The sequence below is a fragment of the Rhinoderma darwinii genome, chromosome 3 (genome assembly GCF_050947455.1).
Source record: "Rhinoderma darwinii isolate aRhiDar2 chromosome 3, aRhiDar2.hap1, whole genome shotgun sequence".
NCBI classification, from domain to species: domain Eukaryota; kingdom Metazoa; phylum Chordata; class Amphibia; order Anura; family Rhinodermatidae; genus Rhinoderma; species Rhinoderma darwinii.
In genome coordinates this window covers 123,515,325-123,536,781 of record NC_134689.1, presented here as the reverse complement: position 1 = coordinate 123,536,781, position 21,457 = coordinate 123,515,325, and the positions used below count along the sequence as shown (strand labels likewise).

Here is a 21,457-nt window from a genome sequence, read left to right as displayed (position 1 = left end):
TAATTTTAGGTAATGTTTTTTGACATGTGGAAAAACACACACCAATACACATTTGGCAACTTCTGCCGACTTCAGCGATACAAAATGTGTGTATTTCTTACACACTGAGCGCAAGTCGGAGCTTACAATGAATGCACATTTTCTAAAGCTGGTTTGCTGACACCATACGACAGTTACAGATGTTGTGAAGCGCCAAAACACTGTCAACATCCCCAAAATGACTCTCTTTTTAGGAAATTAGAACCCCCCCAAGGTATTATTAATGACATATAAAAGATTTTAGCCTTCTATTTCTTTTTCCAGACAATGCATTGACTTCAATAAAAAAGTTGGCATTTTGTTTTCAAATATGTGAATTCAGATGACCTTTTTTTTTTTACATCTGGTGCATGCCACTGGGTAAACACACCTGAATACATATTTGGCAACTTCTGCCGACTTCAGCGATACCAAATATGTGTGCGCAAGGCGGAACTTCTAATTAATGGGGCGCAAACTGGCTTTTGGAGAGCAAATTTACCAAAGCTTGTTCCAAAGCGATCTTTGTGCATGCGACCAGTGTCGCGGACAAAGTTGCCGTGTAGCCCAGCCTAAAACTGTACAATACATTAATATATATATTTATATATGAAAGATAAAGAGGTAGATAGAAATAATAATAATCTTTATTTGTATGACACAAAAAAACCTAAAACGATGATTATATCTTTATATATATCGATCTCGTATATATTGATACACGATATAGTAATAGGCTGCGGCTGCACAGCGACTTTGGACACGAAACAGGTCCGATGGCCAAAAATCGCTTTGTCCAGTAGCCTAAAATGCAAGTAAAATTACGGCGACCACATTCCCTGTCCTTACTTGCCATGTAGGCTACGAAACAGTGATCTTTGGCCGTGTAGCCCCAGCCTAAAACTATACTATATATCAATATATGTGAGAAAGATAGAAATAATAATCTTTATTTATATAACACAAAAAAATCTGCATATAGGTAGATGATTATTATAATATCTTTATTATGGACGAGATAGATATGAAAAGATATGAAAAGAGGATCCGGCACACCAATTTGAGGTAAAGGTCATTTTTATTTTGTTTTTAAAAGTGCAATGTTTTTCACGTCCGAGATGTGCAACGCCCGACTGAATCTAGCCTAAGGCTCACCAAAGGCAAGAGTGCTATTTAGCTTGTATTAGTTACTCTTTTGTTATTTATTAATTTTGAGCCTGTTTATAATACAATTTTTAATTTGGTGCTATTCATTTTGTTTACACACTTACCACTCTTCTAACAAATTCATCATGAATCGATTCTTCAACAAAAAGTCTACCAGCTGCAATGCAGTTTTCACCTTTGTTAAAGTATACGGCTCCCATACCCTGTAATAAGAAAAAATAAATGTAAACAATTAACATGCTGCCGATTTTTAAATACGCACCGCTGGTCAATTTATGTACAGAAAAAAATCTGCAAAGTGTAGATGAGATTTCTTGGCATGTCATTTACTTTGCTGGTACTGTATTGCACTGTGGATTTGTCGCACGGAAATACGCGTGGCAAATCCGCATTTAATACTCATCGTGTGCGTTTGACCTAAGGGTGTATTTGGGAGGAATAGCTGTTCGTCCGACAGCTATTTTAAGTGTATGGCCAGCTTAACGCATGCAGATTTTGCTACAGATTTTAAAGGGGTTGTCGCAACATGAATGGGAGTTGCAGTACCAGGCACAGCTGCTCCTTTCGACAAGCCTCTGCGCTTTTGTAAACGATAAAGGTGCAGCCCCATCATTCAGCTGATTGGTGGGGTCCCAGGAGTCGGATCCTAAGAATAGGCCATCAATGTTTAAGTCCTGTAAAACCCCTTTAAGGCACAAGTATGATTTGGTACTATTACCGTATAGGCGTAATGTGCTATGTTCCACTAAAACAGTGTGTTGTGTGCGATTATTTTACTACTATGGGGTCATACTGCTATGTGGGCACTGCTGCCTTCACACAATTGTTCATAAATCTTATTGTGGACAGAAATTACAATGTGGTGGCGCATAAATAGCACTATTTTTGTGTGTGCATATTGAATAGGAGCCATATCTTAATATTTAACTCTTTTCCACTCTAAATTATTTCAACAGCTTAACCACGGGACAAATAATCAAATTTATAAAAAAAAATTTTTTTTTTAATATACTCACCATTCTCACAGCTTTGTCAAGATCACAGTCATTAAATATGATAAGTGGAGATTTTCCACCAAGTTCCAGTGAAACCTTTTTAAGATTGCTGAGAGCACAACTGTATAAAAACAAATAAATAATGCATAACACTACAGAAAGGGAGAATGGTAGATACAGCGTTTACGTCTATGAAAAAGAGCATCCAGTAAAACCTACAGACCAGTATATGAGAATACCTTTTCATGATCTGCTTTCCTATTGGGGTGGATCCAGTAAAACCAAGCTTTCGTATGTCTGGATGTTCAGATAACCTCTGTCCAACGAGACCTCCTACAGAAGCCAATAGGAAAACAATTTAATTGGTTTTACAGTTTAGCTGAAATAATTCTAGTAATGTAGCAGAAACTTGGTTTGCACTCTCTAAGGACTCAGTCTTTTTGCAGGAGGCCTTATGGTGGTACACAGAGCCCCCTGGGGCGCTGTACTAAAGGGATGCAGGGATTGTGTTTGCTGATGTATGGTGCTTCGTGTGGCGCCATATGTCGGAGATATATTCCTCCGTAATTTTACATCTGATGGGGCATGCCCCGATTTCTCCAAAATCAGAGGCATATGGAGATACAGTAGTACAGTGCCCTATTATGGATTTGTAGAACTCCTGACATTAACTACCACAAGTGTTAGACTGACTGACTGACTGACTGACTGTCTGTCTATATACTAGTCCTTCTCAATGAATTGGAATATCATCAAAAAGTTAATTTATTTCAGTAATTCAATTCAAAAAGGGAAACTCATATATTATATGGATTCATTACACGCAGAGTAATCTATTTCCAGCATTTTATTATTTTAATGTTGATGATTATGGTAACAGTTCATGAAAACCCAAAATGTAGTGTCTCAGAAAATTAGCATATTATATAAGCTCAATTTCAAAAATGATTTTTAATACGGAAATGTTGGCCTACTGAAAAGTATGTACAGTATATGCCCTCAGTACTTGGTCGGGGCTCCTTTTGCATGAATTACTGCATCAATGCGGCGTGGCATGGAGGTGATCAGCCTGTGGCACTGCTGAGGTGTTATCAATGCGGCGTGGCATGGAGGCGATCAGCCTGTGGCACTGCTGAGGTGTCATCAATACGGCGTGGCATGGAGGTGATCAGCCTGTGGCACTGCTGAACCAACACTGTTGCTCAGTGGTCCAAAGTCCTGTTTTCAGATTAAAGTAAATTTTGCATTTCATTTGGAAATCTCGGTCCCAGAGTCTGGAGGAAGAGTGGAGAGGCATCAATCCAAGATGCTTGCGGTCCAGTGTGAAGTTTCCACAGTCAGTGATGGTTTGGGGAGCCATGTCATCTGCTGGTGTTGGTCCACTGTGTTATATCAAGTCCAGAGTCAGCGCAGCCGTCTACCAGGAAATTTTCAAGCACTTCATGCTTCCCTCTGCTGACAAGCTTTATGGAGATGCTGATTTCATTTTCCAGCAGGACTTGGCACCTGCCCACACTGCCAAAAGTACCAATACCTGGTTTATTAACCACAGTATCACTGCGCTTGATTGGCCAGCAAACTCGCCTGACCTAAACCCAATAGAGAATTTATGGGGTATTGTGAAGAGGAAGATGAGACACCAGACCCAACAATGCAGACGAGGTGAAGACCGCTATCAAAGCAACCTGGGCTTCCATAACACTTCAGCAGTGCTGATCGCCTTCATGCCACGCCGCATTGATAACACCTCAGCTGTGCCACAGGCTGATCGCCTCCATGCCACGCCGCATTGATGCAGTAATTCATGCAAAAGGAGCCCCGACCAAGTATTGAGGGCATATACTGGACATACTTTTCAGTAGGCCAACATTTCGATATTAAAAATCATTTTTGAAATTGTGCTTATATAATATTCTAATTTTCTGAGACACTAAATTTTGGGTTTTCATTAATTGTTACCATAATCCTCAACATTAACAGAAAAAATGCTGGCAATAGATCACTCTGTGTGTAATGACTCTATATAATATGAGTTTCACTTTTTGAATTTAATTACTGAAATAAATTATCTTTTAGATGAAATTCTAATTCATTGAGAAGGACTTGTATATACTGTATAAATAAATAAATATATATATATAAAAAAAATTTCAATACTCTTGGCAAGTTACTGCCATTAATCCAATGTGGGGCGTTACAGAAACAGCCATGCTAAGAAGGCCAATTTCTAATTTTAAGAAGGCCAATTTCCCCAGGGCTGCAATTAAGGATATAGACTGGGAACAACTAATGTCAACTAAAGGTACAAATGATAAATGGGAGATCTTAAAATCTACTTTGTATAATTATAGTGCAAAATATATTCTATAGGTAACAAGTACAAACGACTAAAATTAAACCCCACATGGCTTACACCTTCTGTAAAAAGGGCAACACATGACAAAAAAAGGGCATTTGAAAAATAAAAATCTGAGGGCACAGCTGTATCCTTTGTAAATTATAAAGAGCTTAATAAAATCTGCAAAAATACAAAATTAAAGGCAGGTGGCCAAGGATAGCAAAACAAATCCCCAAAAATTCTTAAAGTATATAAAATGCAAAAAAAAAAACAAGGTCTGAATTTGTAGGACCCCTAGATAGTGGTAATGGGGAGTTGGTCACATGGGATCAGGTGAAAGCAGTGTTACTAAATAGGTTCTTTAGATCTGTATATACAACAGAAGAAAGAGCAGCTGATGTAGCCGGTGCCAGTGCTGTTAATATATCAGTTGATATACTGAATTGGATGAATGTAGATATAGTCTGAGCTAAGTTAAATAAAATAAATGTGCACAAGGCCCCGGGACCAGATTGGTTACACCCAAGAATTCTTAAAGTACTTAATTCAGTTATTTCTGTCCCCCGCTTCATAATATTCAGAGATTCTCTAGTGACTGGTATAGTGCCAAGGGACTGGCGCAGGGCAGATGTGGTGCCAATTCTTAAAAAGGGCTCTAGGTCTTCCCCAGGTAATTCTAGACCAGTAAGTTTAACATCAATCATGGGGAAAATGTTTGAGGGGCTATTGAGGGACTATATACAGGATTATATGACAAAAAAATTGTATTATAAGTGACAGCCAGCATGGTTTTACTAAGGACAGAAGTTGTCAAACCAACTTGATTTGTTTTTATGAAGAGGTGAGTAGAAGCCTAGACAGAGGGGCCGCTGTGGATATAGTGTTTTTTTGACTTTGCAAAGGAATTTGGCACGGTCCCTCATAAACGTCTAATAAATTAAGGACTATAGGTTTAGAAAGTATGGTTTGTAATAGGACTGAGAATTGGCTCAAGGACTGTATCCCTCAAGTTGTGGTCAATAATTCCTACTCTAAATGGTCCCTGATTATAAGTGGTGTACCCCAGGGTTCAGTGCAGGGACCACTATTATTTAACTTATTTATTAACCCCTTCACAAATGCCATATGGGTATTTACTTTCCAACTGCCGATGCCCCGTGCAGTTGCCACGTGTACAAACGTTGACAGCCTTGAATGGGGTTTAATGAGTGCAGTGCTGCACTCTCTCATGTCTGCCGGGGCATTAAGAGCCCCGGACTACATCCCCACTGTAGATAGCGCCACACACAACCCCCTGTAGATAGCACAAAACCCCCTGCAGATAGCGCTACCTAAGCTCCCTCTAGGAACGGAATCTCCGGGCAGCTCTCTGGCCAGGGACCCTGACATTTCTTCATACCCGCTGTAAATAGGACCCCCCCCCCTGTAGATAGCAAACCCCCTGTAGATAATGCCAACTAAACTCCCACTAGGAGCGGAATCCCCTGTGTCAGATCGCTCTGTGCCGGGGCTCTCTGTGAGCGGAATCCCTGGCCAACACTCTTACCAGGGAGTCCGCTACTGGAGAAGCTCCTGGCGTCACTATCCATATATGGACAGTGACGTCAGTGGCTCTCTCTTGCAGCGGAATCCCCGGTGTCAGATTGCTCTGTGCCAGGGATTCCGCTACTGGAGGAGCCCCTGACATCACTAGCCATATATGGACAGTGACGTCAGGGGCTACTTCTGGAGCGGAGTCCCCGGCCACAGCGCTGCTGAGGCCGGGGATTCCGCTTTTAGAGTTAGCCCCCTAACGTCACTGTCCATATATGGAAAGAGACATCAGGGGCTCTCTCTAGGAGCGGAATCCCCAGCCAGATGGATTCCGCTCCTACAGGGAGCTACAGTGGTGTTATCTACAGAGGAAGGGGGTGCCAATTACCGGGGTGGGGGGGTGCTGATACATACAGGTGTAGTGGCACTATCTATAGGGGAAGTGGTGCTATCTGCAGGGGGTGGTGCTATCTGCAGGGGGTGGTGCTATCTGCAGGGGGTGGTGCTACCTGCAGGGGGATGTTGCTACCTACAGGGGGATGTTGCTACCTACAGGGGGAGGTGCTATCTGCAGGGGGGATAGTGCTATCTGCAGGGGGTGCTATATAAAGGGGGTGTGGCAGTATTTATATGGGCACTGGCATTATATGGGCGCTACCTACAGGGGACACTGTGGCGCTATGTGGGCACTGGCACTATCTACAGTGGGCACTGGCACTATCTACAGTGGGCAATGTCGCACTATCTACAGTGGTATTGCATCACTATCTACATGGGCACTGTGGTGTTTTCAGGTGGCTGCGACAAAAAAAACCCTAACGAATAAAATTTAATTTTTAACGTCCATGAAAAATGTAAGGCAAATGTCGGTGAAAAACGGCCAGATGATCATGTTATGGATTCAAATTTTTAGACGCATTGATGCAAAATAGCCATGAAAAACTAACAGTTGATTGTGTGAATATGACCTTATAGCCCTCTTATCTGCTCACAGCGATCCAGAGTGACAGTGTGTATGTGTGTGTATGTGTGCACACACACACACACACACACACACACACACACACACACACACACACACACACACACACACACACACACAATAGAAATATATAAAAATAATTACAAAAGTTTTTTTTCTTCAAATGTTTAAAAACATGGAATTAATTAAGCTAATGTAGAAAATGAAAGCCTCATAAGTCTTGTAAAAAAACGAAATAAAAATAGTTGTGATATTCAAAGCGGTTGCAAAGATATTATCGTTTAACCCCTAAGGGTATGTGCACACACACTAATTACGTCCGTAATTGACGGACATATTTCGGCCGCAAGTACCGGACCGAACACAGTGCAGGGAGCCGGGCTCCTAGCATCATACTTATGTACGATGCTAGGAGTCCCTGCCTCTCTGCAGGACAACTGTCCCGTACTGTAATAATGTTTTCAGTACGGAACAGCAGTTCCACGGAGAGGCAGGGACTCCTAGCATCGTACATAAGTATGATGCTAGGAGCCCGGCTCCCTGCACTGTGTTCGGTCCGGGACTTGCGGCCGAAATACGTCCGTGAATTACGGACGTAATTAGTGTGTGTGCACATACCCGGACGCAGCCTAGTTTTGGCCTTAAGGCTCAGAGCCCATTTTTCAAATCTGACATATTTCACTTTATGTGGTAATAACGTCGGAATGCTTAAACCTACCCAAGCGATTCTGAGATTGTTTTCTCGTGACACATTGGGCTTCATGTTCTAGGTAAAATTTGGTCGATATATTCAGTGTTTATTGGTGAAAAATTGCAAAATTTAGAGAAAATGTTGAAAAAATTGCATTTTTCAGAATTTAAATGCATCTGCTTGTAAAACAGACGGTTATACCACCCACAATAGTCACTAGTTCACATTTCCCATATGTCTACTTTAGATTGGCATCGTTTTTGGAACATTCTTTTATTTTTCTTGGACGTTACAAGGCTTAGAACATAAACAGCAATTTCTCATATTTTTAAGAAAATGTCAAAAGCCTTTTTTTTAAGGTACCTGTTCAGTTCTGAAGTGGCTTTGAGGGGCCTATGTATTAGAAACCCTGATAAAACACCCCATTTTAAAAACTAGACCCCTCAGAGTATTCAAAACAGCATTTAGAAAGTTTTTTAACCCTTCAGGCATTTCACAGGAATTAAAGCAAAGTGGAGGTGAACTTTGCAAATTTCATTTTTCTTGCAGAATTTCAATTTTATTCATTTTTTTTTCTGTAACACAGAAGGTTTTACCAGAGAAACACTACTAAATATGTATTGTCCAGATTCTGCAGTTTTTAGAAATGTCCCACATGTGGCTCTACTGCGCTCGTGGACTAAAACACAAGCCCTAGAAGCAAAGAAGCACCTAGTGCATTTTGAGTCCTCTTTTTTATTAGAATATATTTTAGGCAGCATGCCAGGTTTGAAGAGGTGTTGAGGTACCAAAACAGTAGGAATCCCCCAATAGTGACCCGATTTTGGAAACTACACCCCTCAAGGAATTCATTTATGGTTGTTGTTACCATTTTGACAGCACAGTTTTTTCACAGCACGTATTTGAATTGGGCTGTGAAATGAAAAAAAATTCATTTTTTCCAATAAAATGTCATTTGTGATCAAAATTTCTTATTTTCACAGGGAACAAAATACCCCATTTGGTTGCCCAATTTGTCCTTAGTGTGGCAATACCCCATTTGTGGTGATAAACTGCCGTTTGGGCCCATGGGTGGGCTCAGAAGGAAAGGAGCGCTATATGTTTGTTGGAGTCCAGATTTTGCTGGATTGGTTTTCGGGTGCCATGTCGCATTTGCAGAGCCTCAGGGGTATCAAAGCAATGGAAACCCACCAAAAGTGACCCCATTTTGGAAACTACACCCCTCAAGGAATTCATTTATGGTTGTTGTTAGCATTTTGAGCACACAGTTTTTTCACAGCACCTATTTCAATTGGGCTGTGACATTAAAAAAATGACATTTTTTCCAATAAGATGTAATTTTTTATCAAAATTTCTTATTTTCACAGGGAACAAAATGCTCAATTTTGTTGCCCAATTTCTCCTGAGTGCAGCAATACCCTATTTGTGGCAATAAACTGCCTATTGGGCCCATGGGAGGCCTCAGAAGGGAAGGAGCGCTGTGTGTTCTTTGGAGTCCAGATTTTGCTGGATTGGTTTTCGGCTGCCATGTCGCATTTGCAGAGCCCCAGAGGTATCAAAGCAATGGAAACCCACCAGAAGTGACCCCATTTTGGAAACTACACCCCTCAAGGAATTAATTTATGGGTAATGTGACCATTTAGACCCCATAGTTTCTTCACAGAACTTATTTGAATTGGGCTGGGAATTAAAAAAAATATATATTTTTTCCAATAATATGTCATTTTAGCTCAAAAATTCTTATTTTCACAAGAAATAAAATACTCCATTTTGTTGCCCAATTTGTCCTGAGTGCGGCAATACCCCATTTGTGGTGATAAACTGCCGTTTGGGCCCATGGGAGGGCTCAGAAGGAAAGGAGCGCTGTGTGTTCTTTGGAGTCCAGATTTTGCTGGATTGGTTTTCGGGTGCCATGTCGCATTTGCAGAGCCCCAGAGCTATCAAAGCAATAGAAAACAATCACAAATGACCCCATTTTGGAAACTACACCCCTCAAGGAATTCATTTATGGGTGTTGTGACTATTTTGACCCCATAGTTTTTTCACAGAACTAATTTGAATTGGGCTGGGAATGAAAACAAAATTATTTTTCCCAAATAATATGTAGTTTGGGCTGAAAATTTCTTATTTTCACAAGAAACAAAATACCCCATTCTGTTGCGCAATTTGTCCTGAGTACCGCAATACCCCATTTGTGGTGATAAACTGCCGTTTGGGCCCATGGGAGGGCTCAGAAGGAAAGGACCACCATTTGGCCTACTGGGGATTTTCTAGTGCGAAGTCATGTATGCAGAAGCACCTGAGGTACCAGTACAGTTGAAACCCGCAAGAAGTGACCCCGTTTTAAAAACTACACCCTTAAGGCATTCATCTAGAGGTGTAGTGAGCATTTTGACCGGAGACCTACACCCCATAAACTGTAATGTGGGTTCTCCCGGGTATGGCAATACCCTACATGTGGCTGTTATCAGCTGCCTGGGCACACAGCAGGGCTCAGAGGGGAAAGACGAGGGGGGATAAGCTGTGCGGAGGGCATCAGGGTAAGTAAAATTGGGGTAAATTATAAACCAAGGGATGTATGATAAATTTTAAAACACTCTTTCATACAGAGCTCTGGTTATTCGGGACACGTGTCACAATGATATATTGTGTCATCCCTTATCGCCCTCTTATAGCAGACTTTGCACCTCTTTTGACTTTTTCCCTTCTTGCCAGTTTGGGGAACTTCCCCTGGAAAGTGTTGCCGCCCTGGTACGATGCGTGTGGCCCCGCTTCCAGAAGTACTGGGTGCCCCCCCTTCCTGGTCCCTAAAGATTAGGTTCTTGATAATCACCTCTAGAAATTCCAGGAAAGTTCCCGTCTGGCCTGCACATCGACGTAGCACGTACGCATTGTACAAAGCCATCTGTATGATGTGCACGGCCAGCTTCTTATACCACACCGCATAGCGCTGTAGGGCTTCAGGGCTTGATCTTACAAGTCCACCCCTCCCATGTACCTATTGTAGTCCAGGATGCAGTCTGGTTTGGGGGTGGCCTTTCCTTCATATATCCTAAACCTGTAGGTATACCCTGATGCACTCTCGCACAGCTTATACATCTTCACGCCATACCTTGCCCTCTTACCCGGCAGGTACTCGCGGAATTGAACCCTCCCTTTAAAATGTACCAGGGACTCATCTATAGAAATACACTTCTCGGGGTGTATGATTGGGAAAACCGGGCACTGGAACGGTCTAATAGGGGTCTCCGTTTATACAAACGGTCAAAACTGGGGTCATCTCGGGGTGGGCACGGCTCATTATCAGTATAATGTAAGAAGCGAAGTATTGCCTCATTTATTTATTTTTTTAGGTTCCAGTTCAGTTCTGAAGTTGCTTTGAGGGGCCCATATATTAGAAACCCCTATGAAATACCCCATTTTAGAAACTAGACCCCTCAAAGTATTCACAACAGCATTTAGAAAGTTAATGAACCCTTTAGGTGTTTCACAGGAATTTAGAGCAAAGTAGAGGTGAAATTTACATTTATTTTTTTTGTCAGAAAATCCTCTTTATACCATTTTTTTTATACCACAAAAGGATTTATCAGTGAAACGCAAATTAATACGTATTGCCCAGATTCTGCAGTTTAGAGAAATATCCCACATGTGGCCCTCGGGCGGTAATGGGCTGAAGCATCGGCCTCCGAAGCAAAGGAGCACCTAGTGGATTTTGAGGCCTCTTTTTTATTAGGCACCATGTCCGGTTTGAAGAGGTCTTGTGGTGCCAAAACATTGGGAACCCCCCAAAAGTGACCCCAATTTGGAAACTAGACCCCTTGAGGTATGCATTATAGTTTTCTTGGGGTGCATGCGGCTTTTTGATCAGTTTTTATTCTATTTTTAGGTGGCGTGGTGACTAAAAAACAGCAATTCTACTATTGTTTTTTTATTATTTTTTTTTTACAGCGTTCACCGTGCGCTATAAATAAAATATTCACTTTATTCTGCGGGGCGATACGATTACGGCGATACCAGATGTTTATAGTTTTTTTTTATGTCTTATGGCGTTTGCACAATAAAATACGTTTTGTAAACAATCATTCACTTTTTGTGTTACCTTATTCTAAGAGCCATAACGTTTTTATTTTTCAATCAATAAAGCCGTGCGAGGACATATTTTTTGCGTAACGAACTGTAGTTTCGATCAGGACCATTTTTAGGTACATGCGACTTTTTGATCTCTTTTTATTCCATTTTTTGGGAGGTGAAGTGACCAAAGAATTGTGATTGTGGTACGGTTTATTATTATTTTCTTTTACGGCGTTCACCGTGCGGGATAAATAACAAAATAATTTTGTAGTTCAGGCCGTTACGGACGCGGCGATACCAATTATGTATAGTTTATTTGTTTGTTTATATATTTTTATTAATAATAAAGGACTGATAAGGGAAAAAGGGGGATTTTTACTTTTATTACTTTTAAATCTTTTATTTTCTTATTTTTACACATCTTTTTTTAACTTTTTTTTTAACTTTATTACTTTGTCCCACTAGGGGACTTGAGGGCAGGAGGCCCTGATCGCTATTCTAATACACTGCACTACATGCGTAGTGCAGTGTATTAGAACTGTCAGCTACTCACTGACAGCAAGCATAGTGGGTCCTGACGTTGTCAGGACCCACTAGGCTTCCGTCTATGGCATAGCCGGACGCCATTGTTTGGTGTCCGGTTGCCATAGTCACCATCGCCGGCCGCTATCGCGTAGCAGGCCGGCGATGGCAGCTTAACCCCTAAAAAGCCGCGATCTCTATAGAACGCGGCTTTTAAGGGGTTAATCAGCGGGGACACAGCGATCGGTCCCCGCTGTAGGAGCTGTGACAGCTGCTGAACAAGACAGCAGCGTCACAGCTCCTGTATGTGTCGGGAGGACGGCCGAAACGGCCGTTACTCCCGTGACGTACTATTACGTCATGGAGCGCGAACGATACAGCTGCCATGACGTAATAGTACGTCAAGGAGCGGGAAGGGGTTAAAGAAGTGCATATCAGAAATGGAAAATGTGGCCTGGACACAGGGGTATAAATTACCCTTGGTCATGAAAGGGTTAATAATATAGAGGATGGGATTAATAGCATTCTATTTTTGCAGATGACACCAAGCTATGTAATATAGTTCAGTCTATGGAATATGTTCGTAAATTGCAAGCGGATTTGGACACGCTAAGTGTTTGGGCATCCACTTGATAAATGAAGTTTAATGTAGATAAATGTAAAGTTATGCACCTGGGTACGAACAACCTGCATGCATCCTATGTCCTAGGGGGAGCTACACTGGGGGAGTCACTTGTTGAGAAGGATCTGGGTGTACTTGTAAATCATAAACTAAATAACAGCATGCAGTGTCAATCAGCTGCTTCAAAGGCCAGCAGGATATTGTCGTGTATTAAAAGAGGCATGGACTCGCGGGACAGGGATATAATATTAACACTTTACAAAGCCTTAGTGTGGCCTCATCTAGAATATGCAGTTCAGTTCTGGGCTCCAGTTCATAGAAAGGATGCCCTGGAGTTGGAAAAAAATACAAAGGAGAGCAACTAAGCTAATAAGGGGCATGGAGAATTTAAGTTACGAGGAAAGATTAAAAGAATTAAACCTATTTAGCCTCGAAAAGAGACGACTAAGGGGCGGACATGATTAACTTATATAAATATATTAATGGTGTAAAGGATTTGCCAGACACAGGTTCTGTGTCGACGGCCGTGGGCAATCAGTCTGCACCTGCTCCTATGTCTGTGAGACTGTCTCCATCTTCCACCACTCAGCATGGCAGGCTTAGGAGTGGGAGAGCCTATCACAGCCTGGCCAGACGGAGCTAGTTCCCGCCCACTGTCTATTTATACCTGCCTTTCCTGTTCCTCCTTTGCCTGTGATTCTTCTATGCTTGTTTCCTGGCTTGCTGCTGTTGCTCCTTGCCTTTCTGACCACTCTCCTGCTCAGCGTTTTGTACCTCGCTCTCTCCTGGTTTGACTCGGCTCGTTCACCACTCTTGTTGCTCACGGTGTCTCCGTGGGCAGCTGCCCCGTTTCCCTAGCTTCTGTGTACCCCTGTCTGTTTTGTCTGTCTTACACTTACTGAGCGTAGGGACCGTCGCCCAGTTGTACCCCGTCGCTTAGGACGGGTCGTTGCAAGTAGGCAGGGACTGAGTGGCGGGTAGATTAGGGCTCACCTGTCTGTCTCCCTACCCTGTCATTACAAATGGCACATACAAAAAATATGGTGAAATCCTGTTCCATGTAAAACGCCCTAAAAAAACAAGGGGGCACTCCCTCCGTCTGGAGAAAAAAAGGTTCAACCTGCGGAGGCGACAAGGCTTCTTTACTGTGAGAACTGTGAATCTATGGAATAGTCGCCGCAGGAGCTGGTCACAGCAGGGACAGTAGATGGCTTTAAAAAAAGCTTAGATAATTTCCTAGAATGAAAAAATATTAGCTCCTATGTGTAGAAATTTTTACCTTTCCTTTTCCCATCCCTTGGTTGAACTTGATGGACATGTGTCTTTTTTCAACCGTACTAACTATGTAACTGGTATGACCTGTCCAGTGGCGTAGCTATAGGGGTCGCAGCGGTCGCACTTGCGACCGGGCCCCTAAGCCTGGGGGGCCCACGGGCCCCCGTTGCCATACTGTATGCTTCCAAAAAAAATCTTCTTTGCCGTAAAGCCGGCACTTCCCGGTTACGGTCACATGGTACACTTAGTGTACCATGTGACCGTGTTGTCACGTGACACGTCTTCCGGACAGTGGAGTGGAAGAGTCGGTGCCGAGGACTCCAGGTGAGCTGCAGTCTGTGTTGTGTTGTAATGTATTGTGATGTAATGTGTTGTGATGCCTTGTAATGTATTGTATTGTGCTGTTTGCGGTGGAGAGGGGGGGGGCCGTTAAATCACAGCCCCCCCCCTCCTCTCTCCACCGCAAACTTCACAATACAACACAATACAGTATAGTACACATGACTATGAGAGCGGGGCTGCGGCTGTGTAATACAGCCATTGCCCCGCTCCTGAGTCCTGACATGTGCGCGCCGTCAGCATGATGTGATGCGGCCGGCGCTGCACTAATGATCTGCGGCACTGAAGACAGAACATGGCACCCCCATGTTCTGTCTTTAGTGCGTGAACCCCCGCTCATTAGTGCAGCGCCGGCAGCATCTCCTCATGCTGACCGCGCGCGCACTTACTGTCAGGAGCGGGGCGATAACTGTATTACACAGCCGCAGCCCCGCTCTATAACGGCGGAGATCAGAGGAACCTCTCATCTCCGCCGCTATTCTCCTGAATGCTGCAATCAAAGCCGACTGCAGCATTCAGGGGAAAATGAGAAGGGGGGGGGGGGATGCCCCTGGATCGTGTCACAGGGAATTCCTGTGACGCGATCGAGGGCCATACCATATATGGGCAAACAGCCCTGGGGTCTATTGAAGGACCCCAGGGCTGTCTTACCATATTTCCTGTTAGGGCATACTGAGGTATGTCCAACAACTGCCTGTGTGCTATCTGTCCACAGGCTAATGTACTGGCACATATCTGATATATGTCAGTACATTAAAGTTTAAAAATAAAGTAAAAACAAAGTAATGTTAAATAAAAAAACACACATTCACCTTTTTTACAATAAACATTAAAATAGGTCTCAATACATAAAATATACACATATTGGGTATTGGCGCGGCCGTAATAACCTGCACAACGTTTTTTTTTGCATTATTTGTGATGTGTACGCTGTAAAAAAATAAAATAAACTGCTTTCTATCACTTATTGTGAGGCACGAGGTGTGATGAATTTAACCTCCATGTGCCTCACATTAATAGTAATTAACCCCATCATGTTCCTTACACATTAACCCATTATGACTGAGAAACATGATGGGGTTAATCACTATTAATGTGAGGCACATTCAAAATTCATCATCACGCCTCACATTAGAAAACGAAAGACCTTTTTTTTTTTATTACTGTAAACGAAGTATCGGTATCAAAGTCCAAATTTTGGTATCGTGACATCCCTACACTGTGGGTCGCGTCCCCCTGGGGGTTCGTGTGAAGACCTCCGGGGGGTCGCGAGTCACTCACCGAGGTCCCGGTTCCATTCAATCCTGGAGCAAGGAGCTGGCATCTTCTTGATCCAGCATTCACTGTGCCCTGAGCGGCTCGACGCAGGCAGGCAGGATGTGTTGACATCATCGCGCCTGTCTGCGCTGAGTCACTCATAGCACAGACCGGAGGAGGCGAAGGATCCTCCACCCGACGTGGGAACGGGGATAGGTAAGTAATTATGCTATTTTTTTTATTATGCACATATGGGGGCATTATACTGTATGGGGGCTGATATTGTGTGGGGGGCATTATACTGCATGGGGGGCTGATAAGGCATGAGGGCTGATAAGATGGGGGGGGCATTATATTGCATGGGGGCTGATATGGGGGCATTATACTGCATGGGGGGCATTATACTGCATGGGGGGCAGATATGGCATGGGGGCTGATAAGATGGGGGCATTATACTGAATGGGGGCTGATATGGGGGAATTATACTGTATGGGGGCTGATATGGGGAGCATTATACCGTATGGGGCTGTTATGGGGGGCATTATACTGTGGGGGCAGCTATGGGGGGGAATTATACTGTGTGGGGGCAGCTATGGGAGCATTATACTGTGTGGGGGCAGCTATGGGAGCATTATACTGTGTGGGGGCATTATACTATGGGGGCTGTTGGGCAAAGCGTCTGGGCATAGGCATGCATAGGGGTCTGATGATAATGATGATGGTGGTGTTGTGGAGTGGTAGGGGGGCCCAAGCTGAATTCTTGCACCCGGGCCCATGAGCCTTTAGCTACGCCCCTGGACCTGTCAAATATTTATAGAACATTTTAGGGATACCCCATAGATGTCCCTTGTTCATAAGGCTCATGCACACTGCCACATTATGGATCTTTGTTGTACAGTACTGTAAAACTATGCTTACCGTATATCCTGCTATAATACTGTACCTCTGTGTAGCTCAAATTTTAAACGGAATGTGAGGGAAAAAAAATATGTTGGCAATTGTTGCCTTGCTTCATGAGGAGAATACAGTGTTTCAAGGAGGCTACCACAGTACACAGAGTTCCTACTGGTCCATAATACAGATCTGTAGGGACTTCCTGTGCCGCTGTACAGGGTCAGTGCACACAGTTTTACCATGAGAATGAGCCCTTATTCATATACCGATGTATAGAAATGTGAAAGAACATGTACCAGTTGTGGCTATCCTAGACTATAAGTAGTCCAGCATTAGTACAGTATTCATAAAGATAATCTGTCACCAGGTTTATGCTGTCCTATCTGAGGGCAGCGTAAAGTAGTGCCAGAGACCCTGATTCCAACTCTGTATTACTCACTTGTCAATGATCAATAGTTTTTATAAAAATAACTTTCTCACATCCAACTCGTATCCATGAGCTCTGGCTAGCCCTGCCCACCAGCCACTGATTAACAGCTTTCTCCTTATACCGTGCATTGAGAGAAAGTTGCCAATCAGAAGCGTTGGGTGGTGCTAGTGGAGGTTGTGCAGGGCTAGCCTTAGCGCATAAACATTGAGGACAACATAGCGCAGACTATGGAGTCCTTGATATTCATCAGGTGTGGCTAGCACCGCCCACCCGCTACTGATTGGCAGCTTTTTCCCTATTCACAGTATTGGGAGAAAGATGTCATTTAGCGGCTGGTGGGCAGGGCTAGCTGCAGCTCATGGATACAAGCTACATGAGAAAAATAGTTTGTTGCCCTCAGGCAGGGCAGTACAAACCGGTGACAGATTCCCTATAATAATATTGCATTAGGTTTCACATAATATATATTACTGTATTTTGTACATTTGGGTTATCTAAGTCTTTTTGCTGATTTTCTAATTGAATAAAATCAGCTACCATTTAGCATCTCTACTGATATTGTATTAAGTAAATTAAAAAAATAAAATGGCAATTCAAATTTTACAAATTGAGATTCATTAGTGTCCCTCCACTTGTACTGACATCGAGTGTGGAGAAAGGCTCCAGCACACTAGGCGTGGCAACTGTGCGACGGCCGAAGAGTATCGTGCATGGGTCCAATTCGGATACTCTCGGCATCGTACGTTTGCCACGTCTCTCCACACCTGGATACTTTAATCACTCTTGGCTGACCATTCTTGAAAACCTCGGGCATCTACATGTGAAGATATTCAGCTACAAGCTTAAATATGGAGAAAATTGTTATGTACCGTATGAAAATCATGAAAAGCAGCACATAAAAGTATACAAACAGCAGTCTAGAGTGTCAAATTACCTGATCCAGGCAGGATATTGATGACACCCTTGGGTACACCTACTTTAGCTGCAAGTTCTGCAAACTTTAAAGCTGTTAATGGAGTCACCTGAAATAAAAGTAATGATTAATATGACAGCACATACACACAGATTAAACTAGGTAACAGTTACATTCAAAAACCCGGATTTTGCACCGCAACAAACACCTATAATAATAACATGGTAAATGTCGATATATGCTGTAGAAAGAAAGAAAAGATAGAGTACCTGTGCAGGTTTTAAAACAAGGGTATTGCCTGCAGCCAGGCATGCGGCACTTTTCCAGGCGAGCATCATCAATGGATAGTTCCACGGGATAACTATGGCACAAACTCTGCGGACAGAAGACACCTGCAGATATTATAGATAAATTCTGAAAAAGCAGAAACAATGTAATCATGTTCTTCATGATTGACAAGAAAGGACACCAGCATGCTTAGGCCTCCTTTACACACCATTTCCTTTCTTTTCAGCATTTTAAAATGCATGTAAAAACGCCATTCATTTTAAGGCCTTGTTCACACGGTGCTCAAAAAAACCGACGTGTAAACGTGGCAAAAATGCTAGCGTTTTTGTAGAAATCTTTTAAAATACAGGCGGTTTTGACGCTTTTTGCCATGTTTTTTTGGTGGGTAATTAGAACTCCCATTGACTATGGGAATAGGGCGCGTTTTACGCGCCAATGATTGACCTGATGCTCCTTTTTTTAACACGATGCGTTTTTTAAACATGCATGCGTAAAAAAACGCGTTGTATGCACTACAATGCGCTTTCCCATTGATGTCAATGGGAAGCTTAAATGATGCATTTTTGACACGTTTGTATGGTGCGTAAAACGCGTCAAAGACATGCCGAATACACCCAATGTAAACAAGGCCTAAGGCTTTACATGTGTTTTTTTTATGAAGTTATTGATTTTATTTTGTTCATGTTTTCTATGGAAGAAAAAGGCAGAATAAACGCCACATCAAGAGCATGCTGCAATTTGAAAAAAAAGAACGTCATGGACTCCAAAGACGCTACAAAAATTCCACAAACCAAAATGCTGTGTATGTAGGCATCCTCATATTTGACAACAATTAGCCAAAAATCCAGCGAAAAAAAGCCAACGGAAATGCGAGTAAACGAAGTGTGTGAATCCAGCCTAAAAGCTCAAAGTATGAGGTTGTTTTTTTTTTTTTAAGTAAAACCTTCACCAGTTTGACCGTTTGTACATGGATCTGTACAGAACCTGTACTGAAATAGCCCCCAGTCACATTACAGATTAGAAAATGAAATGAATCCCCTTGTTGTTAATACTGTTGTTATTATTATTATTATATGCTATAAATGTCTGATAGTTGGGGGTCCAGGCGAATAGCCATCTGGCCATTCAGTCTCAGTCTGGATTTAGCCACTACCATCTGCCTTTCCTCTCGAAAGGTGGCTCTCCCAAAGGTTGGACCCCTGTGGATATGCCATAAAATATTTTTGGTAACTTCAGTAGCACTAGTATTATCATGTACTTACCCAAGTGGCTCCTTCTTAGTAAATGTTAAGTTGCGACTTGGACGAGCTTGATTTATTGGAATTGTAGAGCCCTAAGAAAAATAATGTTATTGTGGTGTTTACTACACACAAATATATACTGACATTCTCTATATATTCTGTACACTTAGAGGGGAATTTATCAAGCTGTTTAAGCCACTATAGTGGCAGAAAAAAAAGTAGCAAATTTAGGTGCACGTCTGTTTTGCGCAAAGATTTTCAACTTCTTTCACTTTTATGCCACATCCGGCACTTTAAAAAAGGGAATCTGCCGTAAATGATAGCGAAAATTTCCCTTTCCGGTGCACAGATGGCCAGAGATGCGCCTTATTTATTAATTATTATTCATTTTAATAAATTAGGTGTATCATACTCCAGCTTGCTATACTGTAGATTAAGACTGACATATGAAACACCAGTCTTCATAAATCTCCCCCTTAGTATTGCAGAAATGAAGTGTTTATTTTCTTGTGTATAAGAACACCGTTCAGCAGGGCCAGACCGGGACATAAAATCAGCCCTGGCCTTTTATAGCACACAGGTCCATTAGCTGTACAATAAATGTGTTTCTGCCTTTGCGGGCCCACCCTTCAGCTATACAAAAACATTAAAGGGGTATTCCGAGACCCTTCCCCCACAAAAAAAAAATATGATCAATGTGCTTTCCTTACTGTAATCAACCTGCTGACACTATACCTCCACAAAAAATAGATACTTACCATTTCTAGCGTTCTCGGTGCGGGCCATTTGTTTACATCGATTTCGGGGCTTGTTTGTTTTCATATAGAAGCGTGCATTAGGCTCCTCCCTCTTGTTTAATGCATGTTACAGAGAATAGCAGGGAGCCGCGCATGAGTGGTCCCGGCAGTAAAAGAAGACGCCCACATAAAGTAGTGTCACTAGTGACGTGCCGTATACTAGTCTAGGACTATTTTAACTTTAGTGTGTGGGAGAGTGTAAAATTAGTGGACAAATAAAAATGTAAATTGGAAAACCCCTTTAAACTTTGTTAAATGATGCCTTCCTGTTGTGGTATTCCGATATTTTATAAATCAGTAAGTTGCAGAAAAAAGCTAAATGGGAGCAGGCATGTGAAGGGCTGAATGTACACACTGTATATATATTGTACACAAATGCCAAAACATACTGTACACATGACTAATTCCATCATATATACTGTACACATGAACAACGACCGTAAACTGTATACATAAATAATGCTGCTATATATACACTACACACATGAATAATGCCACCATATATACTGTACACAAAAATTATGCTTATATGTAATGTACACAAGCATAATGCCGAGATATGTACTGTACACAGGAGTAATGCTGCTATATACACATAAATAATGCCACCATTTATAGAGTACACACAAATAGGAACACTATATACTGTACACATGAATAATAGCACCATATACACAGTTGAGTCACATATACAGTAGGGTTCACTGAAATTTTGTTTTAGACACACGTTTGGTAGCCCCTGGTTGATTTTCACAGTGAGCTGCTCCACTGTAGCGTGTTGTTCGGCCCTCGTGCACCTTCGTAGCAGACGTTCACCTCTCACATTAACCCGTTAGTGACCGCCAATGCGCCTTTTCACGGCGGCCACTAATGGGCTTTATTCTGATGCATAAGCCTTTTTACAGAGCTGCATCAGAATAAACAGAGCAGGGAGCTGTCAAATCTCCCTGCTCTCAGATGTAGCTGAGAGCTGGGGGCGTCCCTGCTCGAACGTGTGAGATCGACATAAGTATCGATCTCACCCGTTTAACCCCTCAGATGGGGCGCTCAATAGCGTGCGCCGCATCTGAGTTGTTTTGGAGAG

The 21,457-nt window shown here is 42.4% G+C and overlaps 1 protein-coding gene across 1 annotated transcript in view; it reads right to left on the bottom strand.

Annotated features, from left to right (window-relative positions):
* The window catches only part of ALDH1L2 (aldehyde dehydrogenase 1 family member L2), a 67,927-nt gene that overhangs the window by 12,045 nt on the left and 34,425 nt on the right, over positions 1-21,457 (bottom strand). Inside the window, exons 14-19 of the mRNA XM_075856645.1 lie at positions 19,598-19,668; positions 18,317-18,422; positions 18,069-18,156; positions 2,420-2,513; positions 2,202-2,301; positions 1,290-1,388 (exon numbers count right to left, since the gene is read on the bottom strand). Coding sequence (XP_075712760.1) covers positions 1,290-1,388; positions 2,202-2,301; positions 2,420-2,513; positions 18,069-18,156; positions 18,317-18,422; positions 19,598-19,668 — 558 coding nt within the window. The remainder of the gene's footprint in view (positions 1-1,289; positions 1,389-2,201; positions 2,302-2,419; positions 2,514-18,068; positions 18,157-18,316; positions 18,423-19,597; positions 19,669-21,457) is intronic.